Source organism: Tamandua tetradactyla, chromosome 12 (genome assembly GCF_023851605.1).
Source record: "Tamandua tetradactyla isolate mTamTet1 chromosome 12, mTamTet1.pri, whole genome shotgun sequence".
Classification (NCBI taxonomy): domain Eukaryota; kingdom Metazoa; phylum Chordata; class Mammalia; order Pilosa; family Myrmecophagidae; genus Tamandua; species Tamandua tetradactyla.
In genome coordinates, this window is record NC_135338.1 from 63,360,656 (window position 1) to 63,382,699 (window position 22,044).

A 22,044-nucleotide genomic window follows, 5' to 3' on the forward strand; every position below is an offset into this window, starting at 1 on the left:
TGCCATTTGTTACTGCAGTTTATCCTAGCCTGTCCCTACTGATGCAGAGACCCAGACATCATTCAGTGCTGTGTGCTGGAGTTTGCTCTGCTTGGTTCTATGACTACAATGCAAAAGGTCCTATAAAAAGCCTCCACCGGGTCAAAATATTTGTCTCAGGTACAAACGGATGGAATCCACAGGAGAAGGAACAGAGCAGAAACATGGTCTGAGGGAGCCATGACTCATCTTTCAGTTAAGGGGTTGGGGGTGGGGGTGGGGATGGGGGTGGGGATGGGTGAGAGCCGGGCATGCTCTGTTCACTTCCGCTCCTGGTCTGGCAAATTCTCCCTGGGCAGCAGAAGAAAAGGTTCTCCCGTTCACACCTGCCGAATACACTGATAGTGACATGTAAGGCAAAACAGCACAGCTTCGGCTGCAGTCTTTGGAGGCACGTGGAAGATGAACGAGACCTTGCAGGGCCCTCACGTTACCTTCCATGACAAGACTGTTGTCTCGGCCGCCGGTATGTGCTGTGATGAAGAGCCATAATCTTGTTGCCTTGAAACAACAGAAATGTATTTTCCCAGTTCTGTAGCCCCAAATCCAAAACTGGTCTTTCTGGGCAGAAACCCAGGTGTGGGCAGGGCTGCTGAGGCCACAAGACTTCCCAGATGGTGGCCGTGTCCCTCCGATTTCTGCCTCTGTCTTCTCATGGCTGCCTCCTCGGTGCGCATCTCTCTTCGCTTCTTTCGTATAAGGACACTTGTGGTGGCATTTAGAGCCCACCCACATCATCCAAGGTAACCACTTCATCTCAAAATCCTTGATTTAGCTCCACCTACAAAGACCCTCTTTCCAAATAAGGTCATTTTGACAAGATCCAGGCATCGGGATGTGACAATTTGGGGCAAACCTTCTTCAGCCTGACAAAACTGCTGCTCCATTCAGGCGCAGAGCAAATCACCCCAGGCCAGCCCCGGTAATCCAGCAGCCAGGAGCACGACTTGGGCATTGTCTGGCCAATTAGAAAAAGCTTCTCTGCCACCCTCCAGATGAGCCACAGGCTGAGATTCTCCTTCTGGTCACTACCATGACTCCTCTGTGAGCCTGCACAGGTGGCCCAGGTGACTATGGGAAGATGAGTCCGGTGATGCCTCCTGGACACACAGGGCGGTGGGAGAAAGTTCCAGGACGCATCCTGCTCTGCACCACTAGAGGGCGAGGACCAGCCGCAGACCTGTCCCACCACTCAGAACTGTAGCCTCCAGCTAGTCTCAAGCTGTGCCCTGGGATGAGCGTGGTCTGAAAGCCCCCTGAGGGAGTGAGCCAAGGCTGACTTAAAGCTGCGAGGAAGGTCCACATCCAAGACCTGCCCTGTGGACCCACCACTGCTGCCCTCGTCAGCACCCCATTCTGGTGGTGTACACCCATTAACGAGTGTCCGTTCCGATGGTGCTGGGAATCCGGAAGAGCTAAGGGACATGAACAAGGGGCAATGAACAAGGCGATGGTACTATGTGTGGCTTTGAGGGAGAAGAGGGGGCTCCCGAGTGCAGAAGGGATGAGGCTGAGCACCCAGCTTGACTTGGGAGCCACGGACTGTGGTGTTTTTAGAGAACGGGGTGGGGGAGACAGATATGGTCTCATCCTCCTGGACAGTTCATCACCAATTTCTGATTAAATATTATGGGTGGGATGTCCCAGCAGCCGTCATGTCCCGTCAACTTAGAATGAATTCTTCCTCTGGTAACCACTGCCCACTGCCAGTCGAAAGTAGATTCTACTATGGATGGCAGGGCGCAGAGATGCAAAAAGAAGCAAGCAAGCATGTGGGAGAGGCCAGAATTGGGAGGTGGGGGTCCGGAAGGGGCACTTCCCAAGGAAGAGGCACTTGCCTCACCTGTAAGCCCTGGGGCAGTCTAGGTGCCTGTGAGGATAATGCACATAGCACCCTGTATACAGTAAGCACTCAATCAATGCAAACCATTCTCATTTAAAAAAAATTAAATACAACAAACATCTTTGGAAAACTGAGAAACAAGAACACATTTGGTTAATGTGTGAATTTTGGAGATTGATTGTTTGCATTCCACTCATCCCTTTCAGAAACAGTGATAATTTTGAGCTTCTCAAACAGAGCTGCAAATCCGAGCCTGGTGCTCTGGTCCCAGGGCTCAGGGACAGATTGCAGACATGTGAGTTCCTTGGATGCCCAAGTGGCTGCATCTTTCCAGCCGGTGCTGACTCATTGAGAGGACTGCATTGTAGCCTCTGTGCAGCCAGCAGGCTCCTGTCTGAGTTTCTTGATTTCTGACAGTATGCAGCCAATTCAAAGTTAAATAACCTGCATTAATAGAATGCCTTCTTCTTCCCTGTTCCTACGTACAAAGGGCAGGTGGGAGAAAAACAGCATAACCTCGGGTATGCAGTGAGCTCACAGTGTTAACAGCTCATGGAACTGTTATTATTCATAACTATTATGATCATAGCACAGACTCATTGCAGTTGCTTAATTTTTTCCTGGAAGATTATTTAGAACTCCTTGGGTACATCACACAGGAGGGACAGAGAACGGTGGAGGGCAGGTAGATGGGGAGTTAATCTGTTCTCTTTTCTGTAAGCTCCTTAATGAAAAGGTCTATCTGATTCATCACCATATGTTGACAGCCCCCTGGAGCCTGGCACTAGGTAAATGAGCAAGGAATGAGCTTTTGTAAGTCTCACAGTTTTCCGAAGATGATTTGGGGGACTCAGGTCATCCCATCATGATTCCACCAATCAGGCCTCAGCTCTCTATGCACTTTAAAGTAAACAAAGGCTTTTGCCTTCCCAGTCTTTACCCAATCTAAGTAAGGTATGAGTTTGAACTTTCAAAGGTAAAATTACTGCCCCACAGAAAAAGCTGTTCTCTTTGAACCACGAAAGTGGGCAGCCTGCATTCTTCCTTTTAAGTCTCTTGGTGTAGGAAAAGAGGTCGTAGCTAGTCGAAGCTGAGGGAATACTGGCAGGCAGCCACGCCAGCCCCTGCATTGTGCAGACCCAGAGGCTGGGGCCTACAGGGTGACAGTGACAGCGCTTGCTGAGCATACCTGTCCTAGCTAGGTACTCCCACGCCAGTCTCCTCCAACTCACAGTGTCCTTGCAGGGAAGACTTTGGTCATCAGGAGCCATCACAGCTTAACTTTAACCCAACCTATCAGGTGTCATGTAGCTTCTCCTTACATTGCCCCTGCATTCACGACCTTCGGGCCCCTTTGCTTTCGAAGAAGCTGGTCCTTTGCTGGGAATGTCCCCTCCCAACTTCCCCCTAGCAACATGGCTGTCCTGACACGCCTCACACCTCCTCCCCATCTGAAACATACCTTGAAACCCGCCCCCCCACCACACACGTATATTAAACAGCACATCTATCAGGCCTGTATTTTAGCGCTTTACACATTATGGTCATTCATTCGATCGTTCGCTCGCTCACTCATTCAATGAAAGAACACAGGTTAAACTCTTACAACAGTTCCAGGCACAGGATAAGCGCTCTATAAAGTTTACCATTCATTCATTCATTCACTCATTCGACATTTATGGAGTGTTTCAGGCACTCTGAGGCCATAGCACTGAACAAGACAGACGTGGTACCCGGTAACCCCCCGCCCCCCCCCCCCCCCATGCCAAGCCAAGTCTCCTTCTCCATTCGGACGTCGGGCTCCGCCCCTGCGCAGGACCCCACCCAGCGCTGGGACTACAAATTCCAGAAGGCCGCGTGGTGGCGGCGCCAGGCTTTTGCGCATGCGCAACGTCATGACGAGCGGGTGTCAGCGGCTGCGGTGGACGGGCAGGGCGGAGCCAGCAGGCGGGGCTGCCTTTAGGGCGGGGCCGGCGCTCGCTGGCCTCAGTCGGCCGCAGGGGAGCGGGCGGCGCGGTCTCCGGCGCCTGTTTCTCTCCTTCTCTCTAAGCGCTCCCTGCGGGTCTCGAGCACGGCGCCATGTCGGAGCCTGGCGGCGGCGGCGGCGAAGACGGTTCCGCCGGCCTGGAGGTGTCTGCGGTGCAGAATGTGGCCGACGTATCGGTGCTGCAGAAGCACCTGCGCAAATTGGTGCCGCTGCTGTTAGAGGATGGCGGCGAGGCGCCGGCCGCTCTCGAGGCTGCGCTGGAGGAGAAGAGTGCCCTGGAGCAGATGCGCAAGTTCCTCTCGGACCCGCAGGTCCACACGGTCCTAGTGGAACGGTCCACCCTCAAAGGTACCAGCGCCTGACCGGGGGCAGCGTGGTCCCAGGGCCGCATCCCGAGGAGGGCATGGTCGGCCGGGCCCCCCACAGCCGCAGACACCTGCTGGAAGAGTCCCCCCAGAAGGCAGGGGGCGTCCCGGCCTTCCATGGCCGCAGACACCTGCTGGAAGGGTCCCCTAGAGGGCAGGGGGCGTCCAGGCCCTCCATGGCCGCTGACACTCCTCTGCTTAGGGTCCCCGCAGAGGGCAGGGGGCGTCCAGGCCCTCCATGGCCGCAGACACCTGCTGGAAGGGTCCCCCAGAGGACAGGGGGCGTCCCGGCCCTCCATGGCCGCAGACACTTGCTGGAAGGGTCCCTCAGAGGGCAGGGGGCGTCCAGGCCCTCCATGGCCGCGGACACTCCTCTGCTTAGGGTCCCCCCAAAGGGCATGGGGCATCCAGGTCCTCCATGGCCATAGACGCCCCGCGCAAAGGGCCCCCCAGAGGGCAGGGGGCGTCCCGATCCTCCATGGACGCAGAAGCCCGGCGGAAAGGGTCCTCCCAGAGGACAGGGGGGCGTCCGGGCCCCACCATCACAGAAGCCCCGCGGGAGGACCCCCCCAGAGGGCAGGGGGTGCTCGGGTCCCCCATCGCCACAAACGCCCCGCGAGAAGGGTCGTTCCAAAGGGCAGGGGGCGTCCAGGCTCCCCACCGCCATAGACGTCCCGCGGTAAGGGGCCGCCACGGCCGCAGACGGCCCGCGGAAGCCGGGTGGGGCCTCTCTGTCGCCACACCCCTGCCCGGACCCGCGCTCCGGGGGAGCCCCTGTCAGTGCCGCGGGCGGGAATGAGGGTGCACCCTCTTGCCATCCCCCCGAACAATGGGATCCCTTTGTCTGCTCGGGCCTCTCAAGATGGCCGAGTTGGGTGGAGACAGCGTCTCCCTGGGCCGAGCGCGGGCGAGGCCGCATCCCTGCTGCCAATATCCCGGCGCTTTTCAGTTTCGATTCACTTCGCGCCGAGCCGGCTTCGGGCGGGCGGTCAGGGCAGACCCTGGAGCCTGGCAACCCGGATTCTCGGTCTTCAGGTCGTGGTGTAGGCAGTAGGTCGTGGCCGGTGGGAGTTTCGGGAAGTGTAGGCGGCGGGCACCCCAGCTTCGCGCTGTGCAGACCCGAAGGCCGCCGCGCTGGGTCCTCAGGGCCTGTTGCCGGGTGGGCGTACCTCCCCATTTTACACTCGAGGAAACAGACGCAGCAGCTGAAGTGACTTGCTGTTCTCCTCAGACCCAACATCTCAGTTTCCAGCCCACTACTGGTGTTTGCCAGTCATACCTTCTATCTGAACAAGCTTAGGTAGTCCTAATGAAAATACTTTGCTATTAGAGTCTTATTTTCCAGTTAAAAAAAAAAATAAGACTAGGTTAAGCTATCTTAGGAGCTGGGACCAAAAGGTTTGCATATTCCAGCTGTCTCCTCAAAAGCAAGGTCAGATTTGCTTGGAGAGGCTAGAGCTCCTCTGCAGGGAGGGTTACAAGTTGGTTTTTTAAGACCGTGTTGTAGTCATAAAAGTGAGTGTATCTGATGAGCCAGTATATGGGTGTGGCACCATGCATCTGGGAGTCTAGGGATGATGTCTAAGTAAAACTTAGCATTAGTGTGGTGGGATTGAGAATTTCTGAAAATGGCTTCTCAAAAGAAAAAACCGTGTAGTTCTCCTGTGAGTAAGGGAGCATACACTATCTTCTCCCACCCAATCTTGTGTTTCTTTCTGATAGTTTGTTTCTTTCAAGGTCTATCCTTACTCAGAAGATACTTCACTGTAGCGTTGGTTTCTGCTGCAGATGGGAGACTGTGGAGGAATAAAGGTGTTTAGGGTTGTTTCTTGTTATGTTTGGAATTATGTTTTCCTGCATGGAAACCACTATTATTTAAAAACACATTTAGCTTCTTTACTGAATTTCAAAAAGAATGTGTAGTCATGGTAGAAAATTTAGAGTACACTGATAAATGAAATAGCCACCTGGAATCCTTTGACCCAAATATAACCACTGTCAGCACTTTGCATGTGCTTTTCAATGCATATACATGATTTTATTAAAATGTATTTTAATCTGTTTTTTTTTACCTTACTGTATTTTGACTAATTTGACTTTGGCTAATTTTCAATTATATGTATATATTTAATTTTTATTGATAACAATATACAAGCATATACAGTCTTAACATACAAAAATTCCATACATGGTGTACAATTAATGGCTCACAATATCATCACATATTGTATATTCATCACCATGATCATTTTTTAGAACATTTGCATCACTCCGGAAAAAGAAAGAAAAAGAAAGAAGAAAAACTCATACATACCATACCCCTTACCCCCCTCCCTCTCATTGACTACTAGTATTTTGCATCTAACCAATATTAATTATATTTTTATTGTATCATTCACATATTGAAATCAGTGATTTCTATCTCTGGTAACAACTGATTATGGAAAATTTTTTTAAGTTTTCTTCTTTGCTTCTGAAGTGTTCTCAGTAATTTACTTTTATCAGTCATCTTAGAATTGAACTTTGCTAAAATAATTGAAGGAGGGAGAACCCTATTTCTGTAGTATCCTCTAGTGCAGATAAGCTCAGTATCTTCTTTATAGGTACGTTGTCTTCCTATCAGCAAAAAATGAAGATCCAGGCATACAAATCTTGGCTGCATAATGACTTGCACTTTTGAAAGTCGACCAAGAAATGAGACTATCTAAAATTGAAATCTTACCTCATTTCTGTATTTATAAAAACTCCTGAGTGTTTCTAGTAATCCAATCTCTCTATAATTTATTTTTTACTTAGGAAAATCTAAGGAAAGATTTAAAAATTAATCCAGTATTACTCTGTATATTTCCATCACTCTTGTTTCCATCTTGGCTACACCGTATCCCAGTTTAGATATGACAGGTACAGGCCCAGGACACACGGTGGGAAAACTTTCTTCCAGGTTTTTTTTTTTTTTTTTTTGAGTTAGCATTGGCGTTTGTACAGTTTATTGGACTTAAACACCCATACTCAATTATGAAGAAAAAATAGACTTGCCTTAATGTGGAAAGTAAATCTGCATTGTTTAAATGTAGTAAAGAGCATCAATATTGAGGAAATCATATAATTTATTTAATGGGAAGGGGAAATTATCTTTATTTTTTTGTTTTCATGGAAAGAATTTTCCAAATACTTGTAGTTGAATAGAGAAGCATTATATATGTAATGTGTATGTATGTGTTTAGCTACCCCAGTTAGGTATAAACTTCTTTTGGTAAAGTATAACATTTCTTACGGGATATAATAAAGGTTGTCAATTCACAGCTTATTTTAATGGTGAAGAATTTTTAAGTTAGTGGGAAAAGGGATGTTAAATTTGAGTTCCTATTTTAAAAAAAAGGAATCTTTCTGTAATTCTTGGCTTGTAGAAAATTTTCCTCATGGTACTTATAAATTAGGACCAGATGTGTTCTGTTTTACCCATTACTTAACTAGATATTTTACAGTGCTAATGATACTTTTGCAGCACTTTTTAGGTGAAATGCATTTTTTGCTGTGTTTTATCCCTGTTAGAAGTGGGGTGGGTTAGGTTGAAACAGGTTGTGTCTGTTTCAATTTGCAGCTGGTGGAATTGACTTTTTTTTTGACTTCCTGTGATTCTTGCAGTGCCTTAGTGACAGGCTGCCATCAGGTGCTGGGTTTCTGTTACTTTTTTATACTCCAGTGACTTGTTAAACCCACCCTAATACCTGAAACTTTGTCATTAAAGACTGAAAATAGTGGTGGCTTTTAGTCAATATAAACTTGGGATTAAAGTTTTTTATTTTAACTAAGATATAGTATTTGGTGGAATAGTGTAGTCAAGGCTAGCACTGGTCTGTGAATAAAACTAGAGCTTCTTAAAATGCTCAGCTTCTTAGAGATACAATAGCGTAGGAAAGTTTTATAGGGAATGTTACTATGTTTGTGTTTTTTTGTTGAATCCAAGTATATTATCATTTTTATTGTTATTTACTAAGGATTGGTCCATAGTAGATTGGGAGAAAGAATAAAAATCTGGTCCTTCTCCATAGGTAAAGAAACCCTGCCCTGCATAAACCCTAATTCCTTTTTTTTTTTTTTTTTGAAATAATTTCAAACTTACAGGACAGTTGCAAAAATAATAGGAAAACCAAACAAGCAGTACAAATAACTCCAATATATTCCCTACCCACATATCCAGATTTATCAACTTTCAACATTTTGCCTCATTTGTTCTATCATTCCGTCTGTCTAACTCTGTGTCTGTTTTCTAAACATTTGAGAATAGGTCATATATATCACACTCCTTAACACTTCATCCTTCCATGTGTATTTCCTATGAGCAAGGATTTTCAGTTATGTAATCTCATTAAGTATAGCTATCAAATTTGAGAAATTTAACATTGATATAAAGCATGCTGTAATATTCCATTTTTTTCAACTGTCCCAACAATGTCCTTTTGAGCATTTTCTCCATTTAGGGGAGATTTTTAAATTTACTTTTCTGAGAACTCAATTTTCCCAAAAAAGTAAGAAATGCAGTAGAATGATAACTAAGAAGGGTAGTATTCATTTCTGGCCTTTACTTATACCCCAAAATGGTTAATAAAATCGTTTGTAAATTGACAGGAAGAGTTCTCTATAAAATTGTACTATCTTGGAGACAGTCCTGGAGTCCGGCTCCCTGGATTCCTACTGTCCTGTGCTGTCCACCCTTTTGTAGGGCAAACCAGACTGCAGCGAAGTATGTTTGAATGTGCTAGGCAGCGCAATAAATGAAATTTATGTACAGCAAAGGGGCAACTGTCAAATTCTTTTTGAAAGAAGGGTGGAAATTCTGTTTCTCAGCATCATAGAGGATCAGTCTGGGAGCACTGAGAGAGATATAGCATAGGCCAGCCTCTATGTTTTTCTGAGTGAGGAAACTGGAACTCCAGGATTTTAATATCCAGTTGAGAAAAGGTTGTTTTAAGAAAGATTATGAATGCTAAAAACAAATCTCTCTGTGTAGTTCCTTGGTATCCATTGACAGGCACATTTGTTTTACTCTATTTCATTTTGTTTATGATCATTTCTGTCTTTTCAGTTAATATTAGCCTTTAAAAGAACTGTCTTAAGTTCCATAGATATTCATAATTTATTAATTTTTCTATCTTCATTTCTGTTTCTCTAGAGATAGCGAAATGAACTTCAGTCTTAGTTTACGTGCAACTCTTATATGGGGTTCAACACTCTCTTCATACTCCTAATAACATTACAAGTAGAAGTCTTCAGGTTGATGAGAAAACAGACTTTCTTACCACATTCTTAGCCTTATACAGAGCAGGGAATGGTTGTGGCAAAGAAGCCACGTTCTTCAAAAAGACAAAAGAAGGACATTGAGGTGATGAGACGAAGGCACCAGATATGGGAAAGGGGAAAAAAGTAAAGCAACCTCATTAGAAAAAAGGGGAGGAAAATATGATAGTGATCAGCCAAAATAATTTGGTATTGATATGTTCAAGATTTTCAAAGGAAAGGTAAAAGAGCCAGAATCATATCACAAGTAATGTGATATGGCAGGGACTGGGGTCTAGAAACTGAGTGGCCTCGTGTGCTAGAGGAGGGTAGTCTTGGTCTGAGGCTTAGAAAGGTGGAAGGGAAGAACAAGGTGAGGGAACCATTGAGGCTGTGGAAGCCTGGTGATTTCACTTGGGCTTTATCTGTGCTTTATCCCTTTTTCCAATCCTACCTTCACTAGATTTTGTAAAACTTGCCTTGGTCTATTTAAGGGGGACAATTGAGTTTGCATATTTTTTATGTTTTCTTAACTGAGACATAATGTTCCCCTCATTCACAGTAGTGATTTGAAATACATTATTGTAGGCTTTCAAAGGACGTGTACACAGAGTTGTTCTAAATGGCATCGTGAACATCTCTGGAAATCGTAGGTCTGGGTAATGCGGATCACACACCTTGCAGCCTAGGGACTCAGAGAAGCAAGGCCTTCCCTTTTCTCCTTTGGTTCTTTTAACTGTGTCTGCAGGCGGGACACCATGGTCCCTTGTGCCTTAACCTACAACTTTATTGAGCCTCAGGGGACTAATTTTAACTTTACTGAAAGTGATATTACCTGATAAAACATGCATGTTGTGTTTGGAAATAAGCTTCTAAACATAACGGGATTAATAGCTTCTTTGTTATTAAGAATTATCAAGTGTCCTCTCCTCTGAGCAGTTTTAAAATAATGTTTCTGCAGAACTAGAACATCAGGTTACCGTTCTTTGGAAGATATAATGATTTACAGAAAGGCAAAAAGATTAAATTATTTTATGGCACTTTATGAAACAGTGTCCTAGGTTCTTTATAAATGGGAGTCAGAAATACTCAGAATTCTGTTGCTTTTTCACTGTATAGGTAATAAGCGTTAGAAATAAATTCAGAGTGTCTTTGAATAATGATGACTCCGTAAATTAATGTCCTCAAGACCAGTTAGGACGTTACACCTCAGTTGAAATGTCTGTGTGCATTTTCTCTGCCTGGGAAGTGTGTCATTGGGTGTGCCTTCCTGGGCCCACTGCATTGCGGTATTCCTAGCGCTGAACTGAAGCCTGTCGGCCGGGCTGTGACTCACCCCTTGGCGTGCAGCCGGCGCCTGGAGCCTGCGTCAGGAAGTGCAGGCAGCATGTTTAGATGCTACATCCCAATCGGCAGGTCCTCAGCAGGATTGTTTTCCCATAGATGGTGAATCTTTATCTGGGGGGAAGAAATGATTCAAGGTTAGCATACCAATAACACCACATTTTTACCTTTTGTCAGTAGTAATTTCCTTTGTTGATTATGGGAAGTTACTTTTATTCTCTATGTATCATTTGGGTGTTATTTTAATTTGTGGCTATTTCCTTACTATCTTTATCCAAATGCTTACATTTGCAGATTGCAATCATAATGTGTGATTTGGTTTCAGGTGGCGTGACTTATAAAAATCCATTGATTCATATATTTTTCTCTCTTTTTTAATGTCATTGTGTAAAAACAGTTAGGAAATGCTTGACATATTTGAGCGTTCTACCACCTAGTCCTCTCTCCCCTACGTGAAGTTGTACAAAAGCGATATTTTCTTCTTGATAGATATACTAATATTTTATGCTCTTTTAGTGTGAATTTTGAATTCTGTTTACCTCATCTTCAAACTAATGATGCCGATAGCCTTTGCTCAGACCTGTAAACCCAGAGTGTATAGTTTTAGTATTTAAAGAACTCTCATAAGCCACCGAGCTCACTACACCACCCCTATCTCCACCGCCTATTTTACATCTCAAGAATTTGAAGCCCAGAGGAAGAAAAAACCCACTTAGCCTATAAGAGGTTGAACTTAACCCTAGGTCTTCTGACTCTTAAGTCTCCTACACTTTCTGTTACCTTGTGACTTAAAATTGAAGGTAATAATTATGTTATCCTTTAGATTATAGTCTTTGTTAAAGCAGATATTTCATAGAGTCTGTTATTACAAAGATAATTCAACTAAAACATTTAGGCATCTAGTGGGTTGGTACTAGGTACAGAGGTTTAGATTATTTTCCATTCTTTAAATTTTTTATTTTAACTTTTCAATTTTGATTTTTAATTATTTAGAAATTTAACTTGCAGTCATCTTGAGGCTGTCTTACTTCTAAGTTCCAGGTAACTTTTGAAAATGAATGATGTGTGCACAACATTGTGCTCTGTGTGATCCAGTATGCCCCTGCCTTCTAGAACTCACACTCAGGACGAAGACACTTGATAGATCCCACCTGAGGCTGACTCTGAGTGCAGTGATGAGATGGAGGGGAAGCTGCACAATGCCTCTGGGTCCCTCCAGGGATGTTCTTCTTCTCTCTCTCTCTCTCTGTTACTGTGGTAACAAATATATAACACAAAGCATCTCATATAAACCGTTTTTAAGTGTATTCTTCAGTGGTATTAATTACACTGGCATTTTGTGCTTCCATTACCAGGACTTTTTCATTACCTGCAGCCATTGCTTGGTAGTGGTTTTCTTAAAAGGAGCTTGCATTGGGCCTGGTCTTGAAGGGAGGCCAGAACATGTAGTAGCAAAGAGCCCGGACTTTGGAACCACTGACTTCTGACATCTGGCTTTATCACTTTCCAGCCACATGTCTGTGGGCAATTTACTTAAATTTATTACCTGGAAACTAGGGATAATAGCAGTCATATCAGCCCTCATAGGTCATTGTGAGGGTTAGATGTGAGACATACTAAGACATAAAATGGTTCGTACAGTGCCTGTCATGCATTAAATTGTTGTGCACACAACTAAGCAGGATACACAATATGTTTTGGAAATGGAAAGTGGCTTTCCATGTTTGGAGCACAGGGACTGAAGCCCCCAGGATGGGCTAGCAAGAACTTAGCAACAACAAACCCTGCCCAGACCTTCCTGGCTTCCCATGTGTTAACGCAGTAAACCTGCCAACAGTTTAGACTACTCTTACTGTCCCCATTTACAGACAAGGAAATGGAGGTGCCAAGAAGTTAACTGCCTTGCCCAAGATCACATAGCAAATAAGTGACTGGGTCAGGAGTCAGAAAAAACGGGTAGACAAAAATATGTAGCTGCCAAGTTATGTGATGATGGGGGTGAAGTTAAATCACCCAACATGCAGTTGCTAAAATAAAAAATTCTTAATGTTGATATGAATTTGATGTAATATTTATTATGATTTATAGAGGATGTTGGTGATGAAGGAGAGGAAGAAAAAGAATTCATTTCTTATAACATCAACATAGACATTCATTATGGGATTAAGTCCAATAGGTGAGTAGCATGAATATACTATTATCTGAGATTATAAATTTGTGGGGAATTAAATGTGAATTTTACACTCTTAAAAAACTTACTTTTCTTTGAATTCAGTATTGTATCTTTGATTTCATGTAGGGGAATTTCCAAGTCAATATAAATTCTAAAGTATTATTATAATGGCCCTTTCTTAGCACCCATCTTATGTTTGAGCTATAATGTACTTAACACATCTAATATTACTCTCAGATTTCATGTGATTTCTCATGATTATAAATAACTAGTAAATGTTCTTATGTACAGGTCTGATTCATTTCAAGATAAATCACTAACGATAGCATTTTTATTGGTTCAGAAATAATGCATGTTACCAGATTTCCTACTTTTCAGAAAAATTATGCCAATCTATACTCCAATAGGCACATCCAAATTTAAATATGTAAATGTTGCAGTTGGTTCTGTGTAAGCTTTTTAAAATTTTTTATTTTGAATGCTTTCAAGCTTATGGAAAGTTTCATAGTTAGTACCTAAAACTTCCAGATACCCATCCTGAGCCTTACCGATTGTAAACATGTTGTCATGTTTGCATTATCACTTTTTTTTCCTGAACCATTTGAGAGTTAGTTGTAGACAGCGTGCACCTTTATCCCTAAATAATTCAATGTATATTTCCTGAGAATAAGGGCATTCTCACTCACCACCTCATCCCCACCTCAGCACAGTTACCAGATTCAGAAGAGTAGCATTGGACACTATTGTTATCTAATTACAGTGCACATTCGAGTTTTCTCAGTAATGTCCTTTATAGAGTTTTCCCCTGATCCAGAATCTAAATCACACATGGTATTTAGTTTCCTGTTTTTAATCTCCCTTACTTTGGAACAGTATTTCAACCTGTCTGTGCCTTTCATGACATTAACATTTTTGACAAGTCCAGGCCAGTGGTTTTTGAAATATCCCTTAGTTGGGCTTGTCTGATATTTCCTCATGTTTAGATTTAGGCTATACATTTGGCAGGAATACTACTGTGATTGTGTTTCTTCTCAGTGCACCCATCAGGAAGATTCACTGACTTTTTAGAATAATATGAAGTATTATGTATAAAATACTGACCTGGGAACTGGAAGATTCAAATATTAATTTTCTTGAAACCATTAATTCAACCAACTTCGATCAGGTATTTTGTATGAGGTATGGCAGTAGGTGTAGAGTGGTATGCAAAGAAGGAAAACCTTGTTCCTCTTAAGAATCTTATGATCTTTTGAGAGGAAAATTTCATGTGTTTTTAGGGATGGTATACAACTAACTGAACACTAGACAAATCTTCAAGGTGCTAAATATAGTGGCCACATGGGGGATGGAGAGGTTGCTTGTTAGGGAAGGCCTCATGAGAGAGATAACCTAGAATTTTAGCAAGGGTAGATAGATTTACTAAGCAAGAGTGCAAAAGCACACAACGTGTATAGGGAATGAACCATCTAGTTTGAGTGACATCTTGGAGTGGGAAAGAGGGAGCATAACAGGAGATGCAACTGCAGAAGAGTTAGTTTAGGCCAGATTGTGGGGAGCCTGCGGTGATCTCTTGTCATGTTAGCCTGTTGGCAACTTTCATATTTTCAAGCTGATAAGGTACTTAGTTCTAAATAAGTGGTATAAATTAGTGTAAGATCAGATTTAATAATAAATCTGCTAGGGAAGATTAGATTATTGGTGCCAAGATTATGAACTCAGCCTGCATATGAGACAGGTTTACTTTGCTTGGTTTCATGGCCAAATGCTGTAATCATAATCTTGATTCTGTGGCTTTCACACAGGTGAGAAAAGAAAGATATGCATTACCTTTTACTAGTAGAAAAACAACTGAACAACTGTTTAGTTAAAATTAATTAACTAAAAATTAATTTTTAGTTCATATGTAACACAAAGAAGGCAACAATTATTAAGATTGATTGGGAATGAAAGTCTTCTGTCTGATTTATTCTTTTGCTTTCTTTTTAGCTTGGCGTTCATTAAACGTACTCCAGTAATTGATGCTGACAAACCAGTGTCTTCTCAACTGCGTGTCCTCACACTCAGTGAAGACTCCCCATATGAAACCCTGCATTCTTTCATTAGCAATGCAGTGGCTCCTTTTTTTAAATCCTATATCAGAGAGTCTGGCAAGGCAGACAGGTAAAACCCATTTTTCCTCAGTTTGTTTAAATGTTGTATTTCACTTAACATTCGTTAGGTATTTATGGAAGATGTTGTAAAACCAGTGCATGGGGAGGGTAAAGCTGGTAAATCAGAAGAGTATAAATCCTTTGCATTCATTAATGTGTATTACTAATATTTGACAAACCTGAAATAAGAGAATCTCTTAAAAAATATATAACACACTAAATTTTGAGGTATTGCATATCTTTTTAGGGATGGTGATAAAATGGCTCCCTCAGTTGAAAAAAAGATTGCAGAACTTGAAATGGGACTCCTTCACTTGCAGCAAAATATTGAAATTCCAGAGATTAGCCTTCCAATTCATCCAATCATTACAAATGTTGCAAAACAGTGTTATGAGCGTGGAGAAAAGCCAAAAGTTACAGACTTTGGAGATAAAGTGGAAGACCCAACTTTTCTCAATCAGTTGCAATCTGGTGTTAACCGCTGGATCCGAGAAATTCAAAAAGTAAGAGCACAGCATTGAAAAGAATGTGTGAAATGCTTTACTCTTTCATGTCTGTGTGGGAAACTGGTCTGAGTTTTTTTCCACCCTGTGAATTCTGTGGTCACTGGATGCTGGTGCCTCTTTTTGATCCGGGAACGATTCATGGAAGACTGAGGTCAATCTGGATGGGATGGCCATGGTTCAGCTTGAGATTGCGTCAATATTAACCCTGAAGGAACATCATTCTCAGTTGTTTCAGATCAAAACTACTTTAATTTACGGGAAGATATACTTGAGACATTAAAACTAAGTTGTGGTGCATATATTTAGTACTTTTTCATACCTTTGTTTAAATAGTAAGTACTTTTAAATGTAATTGTATCTTTAAAGGTGACCAAACTTGATCGAGATCCTGCATCAGGAACTGCCTTACAAGAAATCAGTTTTTGGCTAAACTTGGAACGAGCATTATACCGCATTCAGGAGAAACGAGAGAGCCCAGAAGTTCTCCTTACTCTGGATATCTTGAAACATGGCAAACGTTTCCATGCCACAGTCAGTTTTGACACTGACACAGGTAAAAGCAAGACCTAATAATCTGATCAGTAAATTATTGATCTGGCCTTTGTGAACTTTCACTGATAATTTAGATGAAAGCTAATATACCATTTTTCCTGATTATTTCCTCTCTTGCATTTGGTCCCATCTTTCCCTCAGTTCTAGGTAACAAATATGATTTTCCCATGTAACCTCCCTTTCTCTTCAGGGATTTTGAGAACTTAAGTCTGTTTTTAGGCACAAGTGTACCAAGATCTGGGAGTTTCCCTTCTGTTTTTCAATTACTTGGTTCCTTGAATAGACTGTACTTTCTTGTACTTTTGACAATTCAGGCAGAAAGATGATTTCATTTAAGCAGAAGTAATTTGCCCAGAGAGCAGTGGGAAAAGAACTGGTCAGTACTCCTTTCTTTTCCTCTTTTTACCTGCCCCTTTTCCCTCTCCTTTACCTTCCTCTTTGTTCTGATAAGTGGTCAGAATAAACTGAGTTTTCTGACATGTAGACAGGGTGAGTGGTGCTACATTGGCAAGTTCTGGGCACACAGAATGTGGAATGAGCAGGCATTCTTAGGCCCACAGGAGACATTAGAACAAGAAATTAAGATTGTAGTTGTTGTCAGGTTTTTATTTAGCCACCGCCCACGTCCCTGAGAAAAGGTGTGGTACCTGTATTTTAAATGTTAAAGGAAATTCCAAATAAGAATCTTCCAGTTACTCTGATCACATGACACACCTTACCTAGCATTCGCATTGCTCACTAATCGTGAATTATATATTTTGATTTTTTTTTTTAAGATCCCTGAAATCTTTATTTCTCTCCTAATACACTTTTTTAAAATTCTTACGCCAGATGAAATCAAGAAATAGATTAAGACCCAGGCTCTTCTGTGATTCCAGGTCCATAACACACTCACCTATTTGAGCCCTAGGTATAAAATTAAAATTTTAATGTTCTCAAGGACGGTAAAGTTCTACTTTTTCTAAATGTAGTTGTTCTTGGTAGAATGTTTAGATAATACTGAAAGCAGAAATAGATAAAATCCGTGAGGCCTCCCCCACAGCTTTTGGAGTGTGTATGGCTTGATCTTTCTCTTCAAAAATCAAAAATGGAACCACAGGGGCATCATCCTATTAATAACATGTTCTCTTTTTCAGTTATGATGTATTTCTGCATCATAGAAATCTTTTACAACGTTAGAATGTTTCATTATTAGGAGATGTTGTAGTTTATTTCCCGAGCACCAAGCCTGTGATAAATGTCCTTTTAGTTTTATTACCTTATGTGAAAGCTGTGAACTATTTCTCTAAATCCAGGTCTCAAACAAGCTTTGGAAACTGTGAATGACTACAATCCCCTGATGAAAGATTTTCCGCTGAATGATTTGCTTTCTGCTACTGAACTGGACAAAATAAGGCAGGCACTTGTTGCAATATTCACCCACTTGAGAAAGATCCGAAACACGAAATATCCCATTCAGAGGGCGCTGCGCTTGGTGGAGGCAATTTCAAGGGACTTGAGTTCTCAATTACTAAAAGTATTGGGAACTAGAAAATTGATGCATGTTGCTTATGAAGAATTTGAAAAAGTAAGTTTTGGTGTTTTAGAAAATCTGCCTCAGGATACTGAGATGAAAATATGCTTTAATAATAAGTTTCCTTTCTTAATTGTATCCTAGGTCATGGTGGCATGCTTTGAAGTTTTTCAGACTTGGGATGATGAGTATGAGAAACTTCAGGTGTTGTTGAGAGACATTGTAAAAAGAAAGAGGGAAGAAAATCTGAAAATGGTGTGGCGTATCAACCCTGCACACAGGAAGCTTCAGGCTCGCCTTGACCAGATGAGAAAATTTAGACGTCAGCATGAACAGCTGAGAGCTGTTATTGTCAGGGTCCTGCGGCCACAGGTAGTAGTCAGCTCCTAAAAATGCATAAATATGTTATTTAATGCCTTTATGAAGAATTAACCACTTGTTTCTGTTTTGCATTATTAAATTCTTTAACCACATCTTTGTCTATTTACTGCTATATTTAAGATCTAGTGATTCTGTATTATATATTGTTTCAATCCAGATACCTTTCCCTAATTTTTATTGTTTTCCACTTATGATCCCTATCTGTACTTCATGACCAGACTGCCTGGATTTTAAATGGTGGGTTCTGATTCTACCTCTTAACTTGCTATGTGACTTGGATACATTATTTTAATCTCTTTTTCCAAGATTCCTCATCTGTAAAATGGATAATAATTCCATATTCTTGAGAATTATTAAAAGAACTAAACTCATTTTCTTGTACCTGCTTTTTTTTTTTTACATGGGCAGGTACCGGGAATTGAACCTGGGTCCTCTGGCATGGCAGGCAAGCATTCTTGCCTGCTGAGCCACCATGGCCCGCCCTGTACCTGCTTTTATCCCTTCTGAATTCACCTTTCTCTCCTTTTCACCAATTTCCTCTTCCTTTAAAATGTTCAGACCAGAACAATAAGATGAATTGATAAATGGGTAGATAATATGATAAAGCAAATGTAGCAAAATGTTAATTGCCTACGTATTAGTTACAGACTCTAGGTGGAGGGGCAGGCAATGGCGGCGCAGTGGCAGAGTTCTCGCTGGGTTCGATTCCCGGTGTCTGCTCATGTAAAAGAAAAACAAAAACAAATATAATTAATTGGTCAGACTACAGGTGGAGATGCTGGGATGTTCACTCTATAATTCCTTCGACTTTCCTTTGGTTAGAAAATTTCTATAATAAAATTTGGGGAGGAAAATCTAGTCTAGAAATCATGCCTTCTAGGGAGTCTTATCCACTGAATAAAATTGCTTACTGTTCAGGGTGGAGTAAATCGTATATAATCTTCTGTATTTATCCACATAGTTACAATTTCTAATTCTCTTTGTTCCTTTCTGTGGATCTGAATTACTATCTGGTGTCCTTTCCTTTTAGCCTAAAGGAATTCCTTAAATATTTCTAGTGGATAAGTCTGCTATCATTGAATACTCTTATTTTGTTTATCAGGAAAAATATTTCACTTTCATATTTTGGAGGATACAAGATTTAGAATTCTTAGTTGAAAGGTTTTCCCCCCTTTCAGTCTTTTGAATGTCATTCTAATGCCATCTGGCCTCCATGGTTACAGATGAGAAATTAGCCGTAGATCCTATCCTTGATCCTCTACATACAGTGCTATTTTTTTCCTTGCTTTTTAAGATTTTCTCTTAAATTTAGTTTCTGCGGTTTTCTGTGCAATTTTAATTGAGATATATTCACACCATACAAACCATCTGAAGTATACAATCACTGGCTCACAATATCTTCACATAGTTGTGCATTCACCACGATTTTAGAATATTTTCATTAGCCCAGAAAAGACAAGAAAACCCAAAACATCCCAAACCCCTTATCCCCACCCCATTAGTGAGTGATCCATAGTATTAGTTGGTACATTTGTTACTGTTGATAAAAGACTATTCAAATATTACTGTTGTGAGGAGTAAGGGGTATAGTATGTATAATCTTTTTTTTTCTGTTATCGTTTTATTTCTTTTTATGTTGTCTTTTTATTTCTTTTTCCAAATCGATGCAAATGTTCTAAGAAATGATGAATATGCAACTATGTGATGATATTAAGAATTACTGATTATATATGTAGAATGGAATGATATGTTAATATTTTTGTTTGTTGTGAATTTTTTAAATAAATAAATAAAAAATAAAAGCCCCCCCCAAAATATTACTGTTAACTAAGGTCCATAGTTTGCAGTAGGTACATTTTTCTCCATATACCCATCATTATAATAGTGTCATACATTTGTCCTAGTTCGTGAAATAACTTTTTTTTTTATTTGCAATTAATCAGTCATTGTCCATCACAAGATTCACTGTTTTACATTCCCATGTTTTAACCTCCAACTTTCCTTTAGGTGGCATACATGATTCTAAACTTTCCCTTTCCACTACATTCACACACTATTCAGTACTGCTAATTATTCTCACAATAATGTGTTTTCTGCATTTTGAGTGGATATTTCGAGGTGTAGTTCTCTTTGTATTTATACTTCTTGGGATTCTTTGGCTTCTCAGATCTAAGTTAATATTTTCCACCACATTTGGGGAGTTTTCTTAAAACTACATGCTTAACTTTTAGCATTCATTTCTTCAAATTTATCATCCAGTTCACTGAGTTTTCTGCTATCACAAAGCTATTCTTGATCCCATCTAGTGAATTAAAAAAAATTCAGTTAAACTTTTGCAACTTTCATCTCTAGCATTATTAGTTGGTTCTTTTTTTATAGTTTGCATTTCTCTGAGATTACCTATTCTGTCTTTTGTGTGTGTTTTCCTTTTATTGGAAACTTAAAAAAATTTATTGAGCATATTTATAATAGCTGCTTTGAAATTTTTTCCTACTAAGTCCATAGTCTAGGCCCATTTGGAGTCAGTTTCTGTTGACTGGGTTTTTTTCCTGAGGTATGGGTCATCACGTTGCATGTCTAATACTTAAAAAAAAAATTTTGTGTGTATTTAATAAGTTTTATTGAAAACTGGACATCATAGATAATATGTTACAGCAATTTTGAATTCTTTTTATCCTTCTGAATGTTGTTGGTTTTCTGTTTTAGCAGGCAGTCTGTTTGCCTGTATGCATGCTACAAAATTGTTCTCCTCCTTAGTATGCAGCCATCGCCTCCTTATTGTTCTTAAGGCGGGCTCCCTATAAGTGTCCCCTCAGCAGCAGTAAGTCCATGATGAGGGTACTTCAAGTCAGTAAGGCTTCCCTCCTCTGCAGCCTGAACTGACAGCAGGGAGAACTCATTCACAGGCCCAGCAGATCCGTAAGTCTCCTTAGGCTTTAATTCGTACAGGGCTCCCTGGGGTCTCCCATGGACCTGCACGATTTATCATCTTGGCCATTCTCAGGCTTTCTCACTTTTACAGTCTCCTCCTTTTAATTTGTCGCTGTTTGGCTCCCACCAGTAAAACTGAGTTTCACTGCCAGCAACTCACAGCTCTTACCCGATGCAGTTTTTTATAACTAAACACATCTGAAATTGTTGCCTGTCTTTTGTTGTTTTCCATCATACTGAGATAGTTATTATTAATAAGTTTTTCGGAACTGAGACCTGCCGTTTACCAGGAGTCCTCAGAATGTTTTTTTGTTTTGTTTTTGCATGGGCAGGCACCAGGAATCGAACCCAGGTCTCTGGCATGACAGGCAAGAACTCTGCCTGCTGATCAACTGTGGCCCGCCCCTCAGAATATTTTTAAATGTATAAAATATAATGCATAGCTTTACAAAGTTATCAACCTTGAAAAAATTGTGATGTGATAATATATGTGCTTCTCAGTGAAAACATAAAATAGCGAGCTCTAAATATGACTCTAATACCATGATTTTGAGGTAATGGTGAGCATAAACAAGATCACAAGATAGGTACAGCTGTGACATGGTAGAGAAGTATTAATTGGTGGCAGATCATAGAACCTGTAACTACCTATGACTTTTTGCTTATATTCATAATTGTAGGAAATGCTAAATTTTGATCAGAGGTTTGTGAAAATACGTATTGTAATTTTCCCCCAACGAATTCACAGCCCACTCCTCTTCCCAGCTTTATAATTCTGTGGGAGCATGGGCATGAGATGTGTGTGGAAGTCTAACACTTCTTAGGTATACATCTTTTGTTTGCTCTACTTTCCTCTAGTAGGTAAATAGGGAATCTAAGGTTCCTTCTCTGATGCTATGACACTTTTTATGTGTCCTTCTGCTGTGGTTAAGGTTTTAAAAATCTAAAAGGAAAACTGTTTACTTTGGTACTGAGTTTAGACT

The 22,044-nt window shown here is 41.3% G+C and overlaps 1 protein-coding gene across 1 annotated transcript in view; it reads left to right on the plus strand.

The window, feature by feature from the left end:
• Positions 1–3,857: 3,857 nt before the first annotated feature.
• Positions 3,858–22,044, plus strand: part of DYNC1H1 (dynein cytoplasmic 1 heavy chain 1) — a 76,692-nt gene continuing 58,505 nt past the window's right edge. The window contains exons 1-7 of the mRNA XM_077123581.1: positions 3,858–4,217; positions 12,944–13,031; positions 15,015–15,188; positions 15,426–15,681; positions 16,051–16,237; positions 17,532–17,803; positions 17,894–18,121. Of these exons, the coding sequence (XP_076979696.1) occupies positions 3,962–4,217; positions 12,944–13,031; positions 15,015–15,188; positions 15,426–15,681; positions 16,051–16,237; positions 17,532–17,803; positions 17,894–18,121 (1,461 nt within the window). The 5' untranslated portion in view covers positions 3,858–3,961. The remainder of the gene's footprint in view (positions 4,218–12,943; positions 13,032–15,014; positions 15,189–15,425; positions 15,682–16,050; positions 16,238–17,531; positions 17,804–17,893; positions 18,122–22,044) is intronic.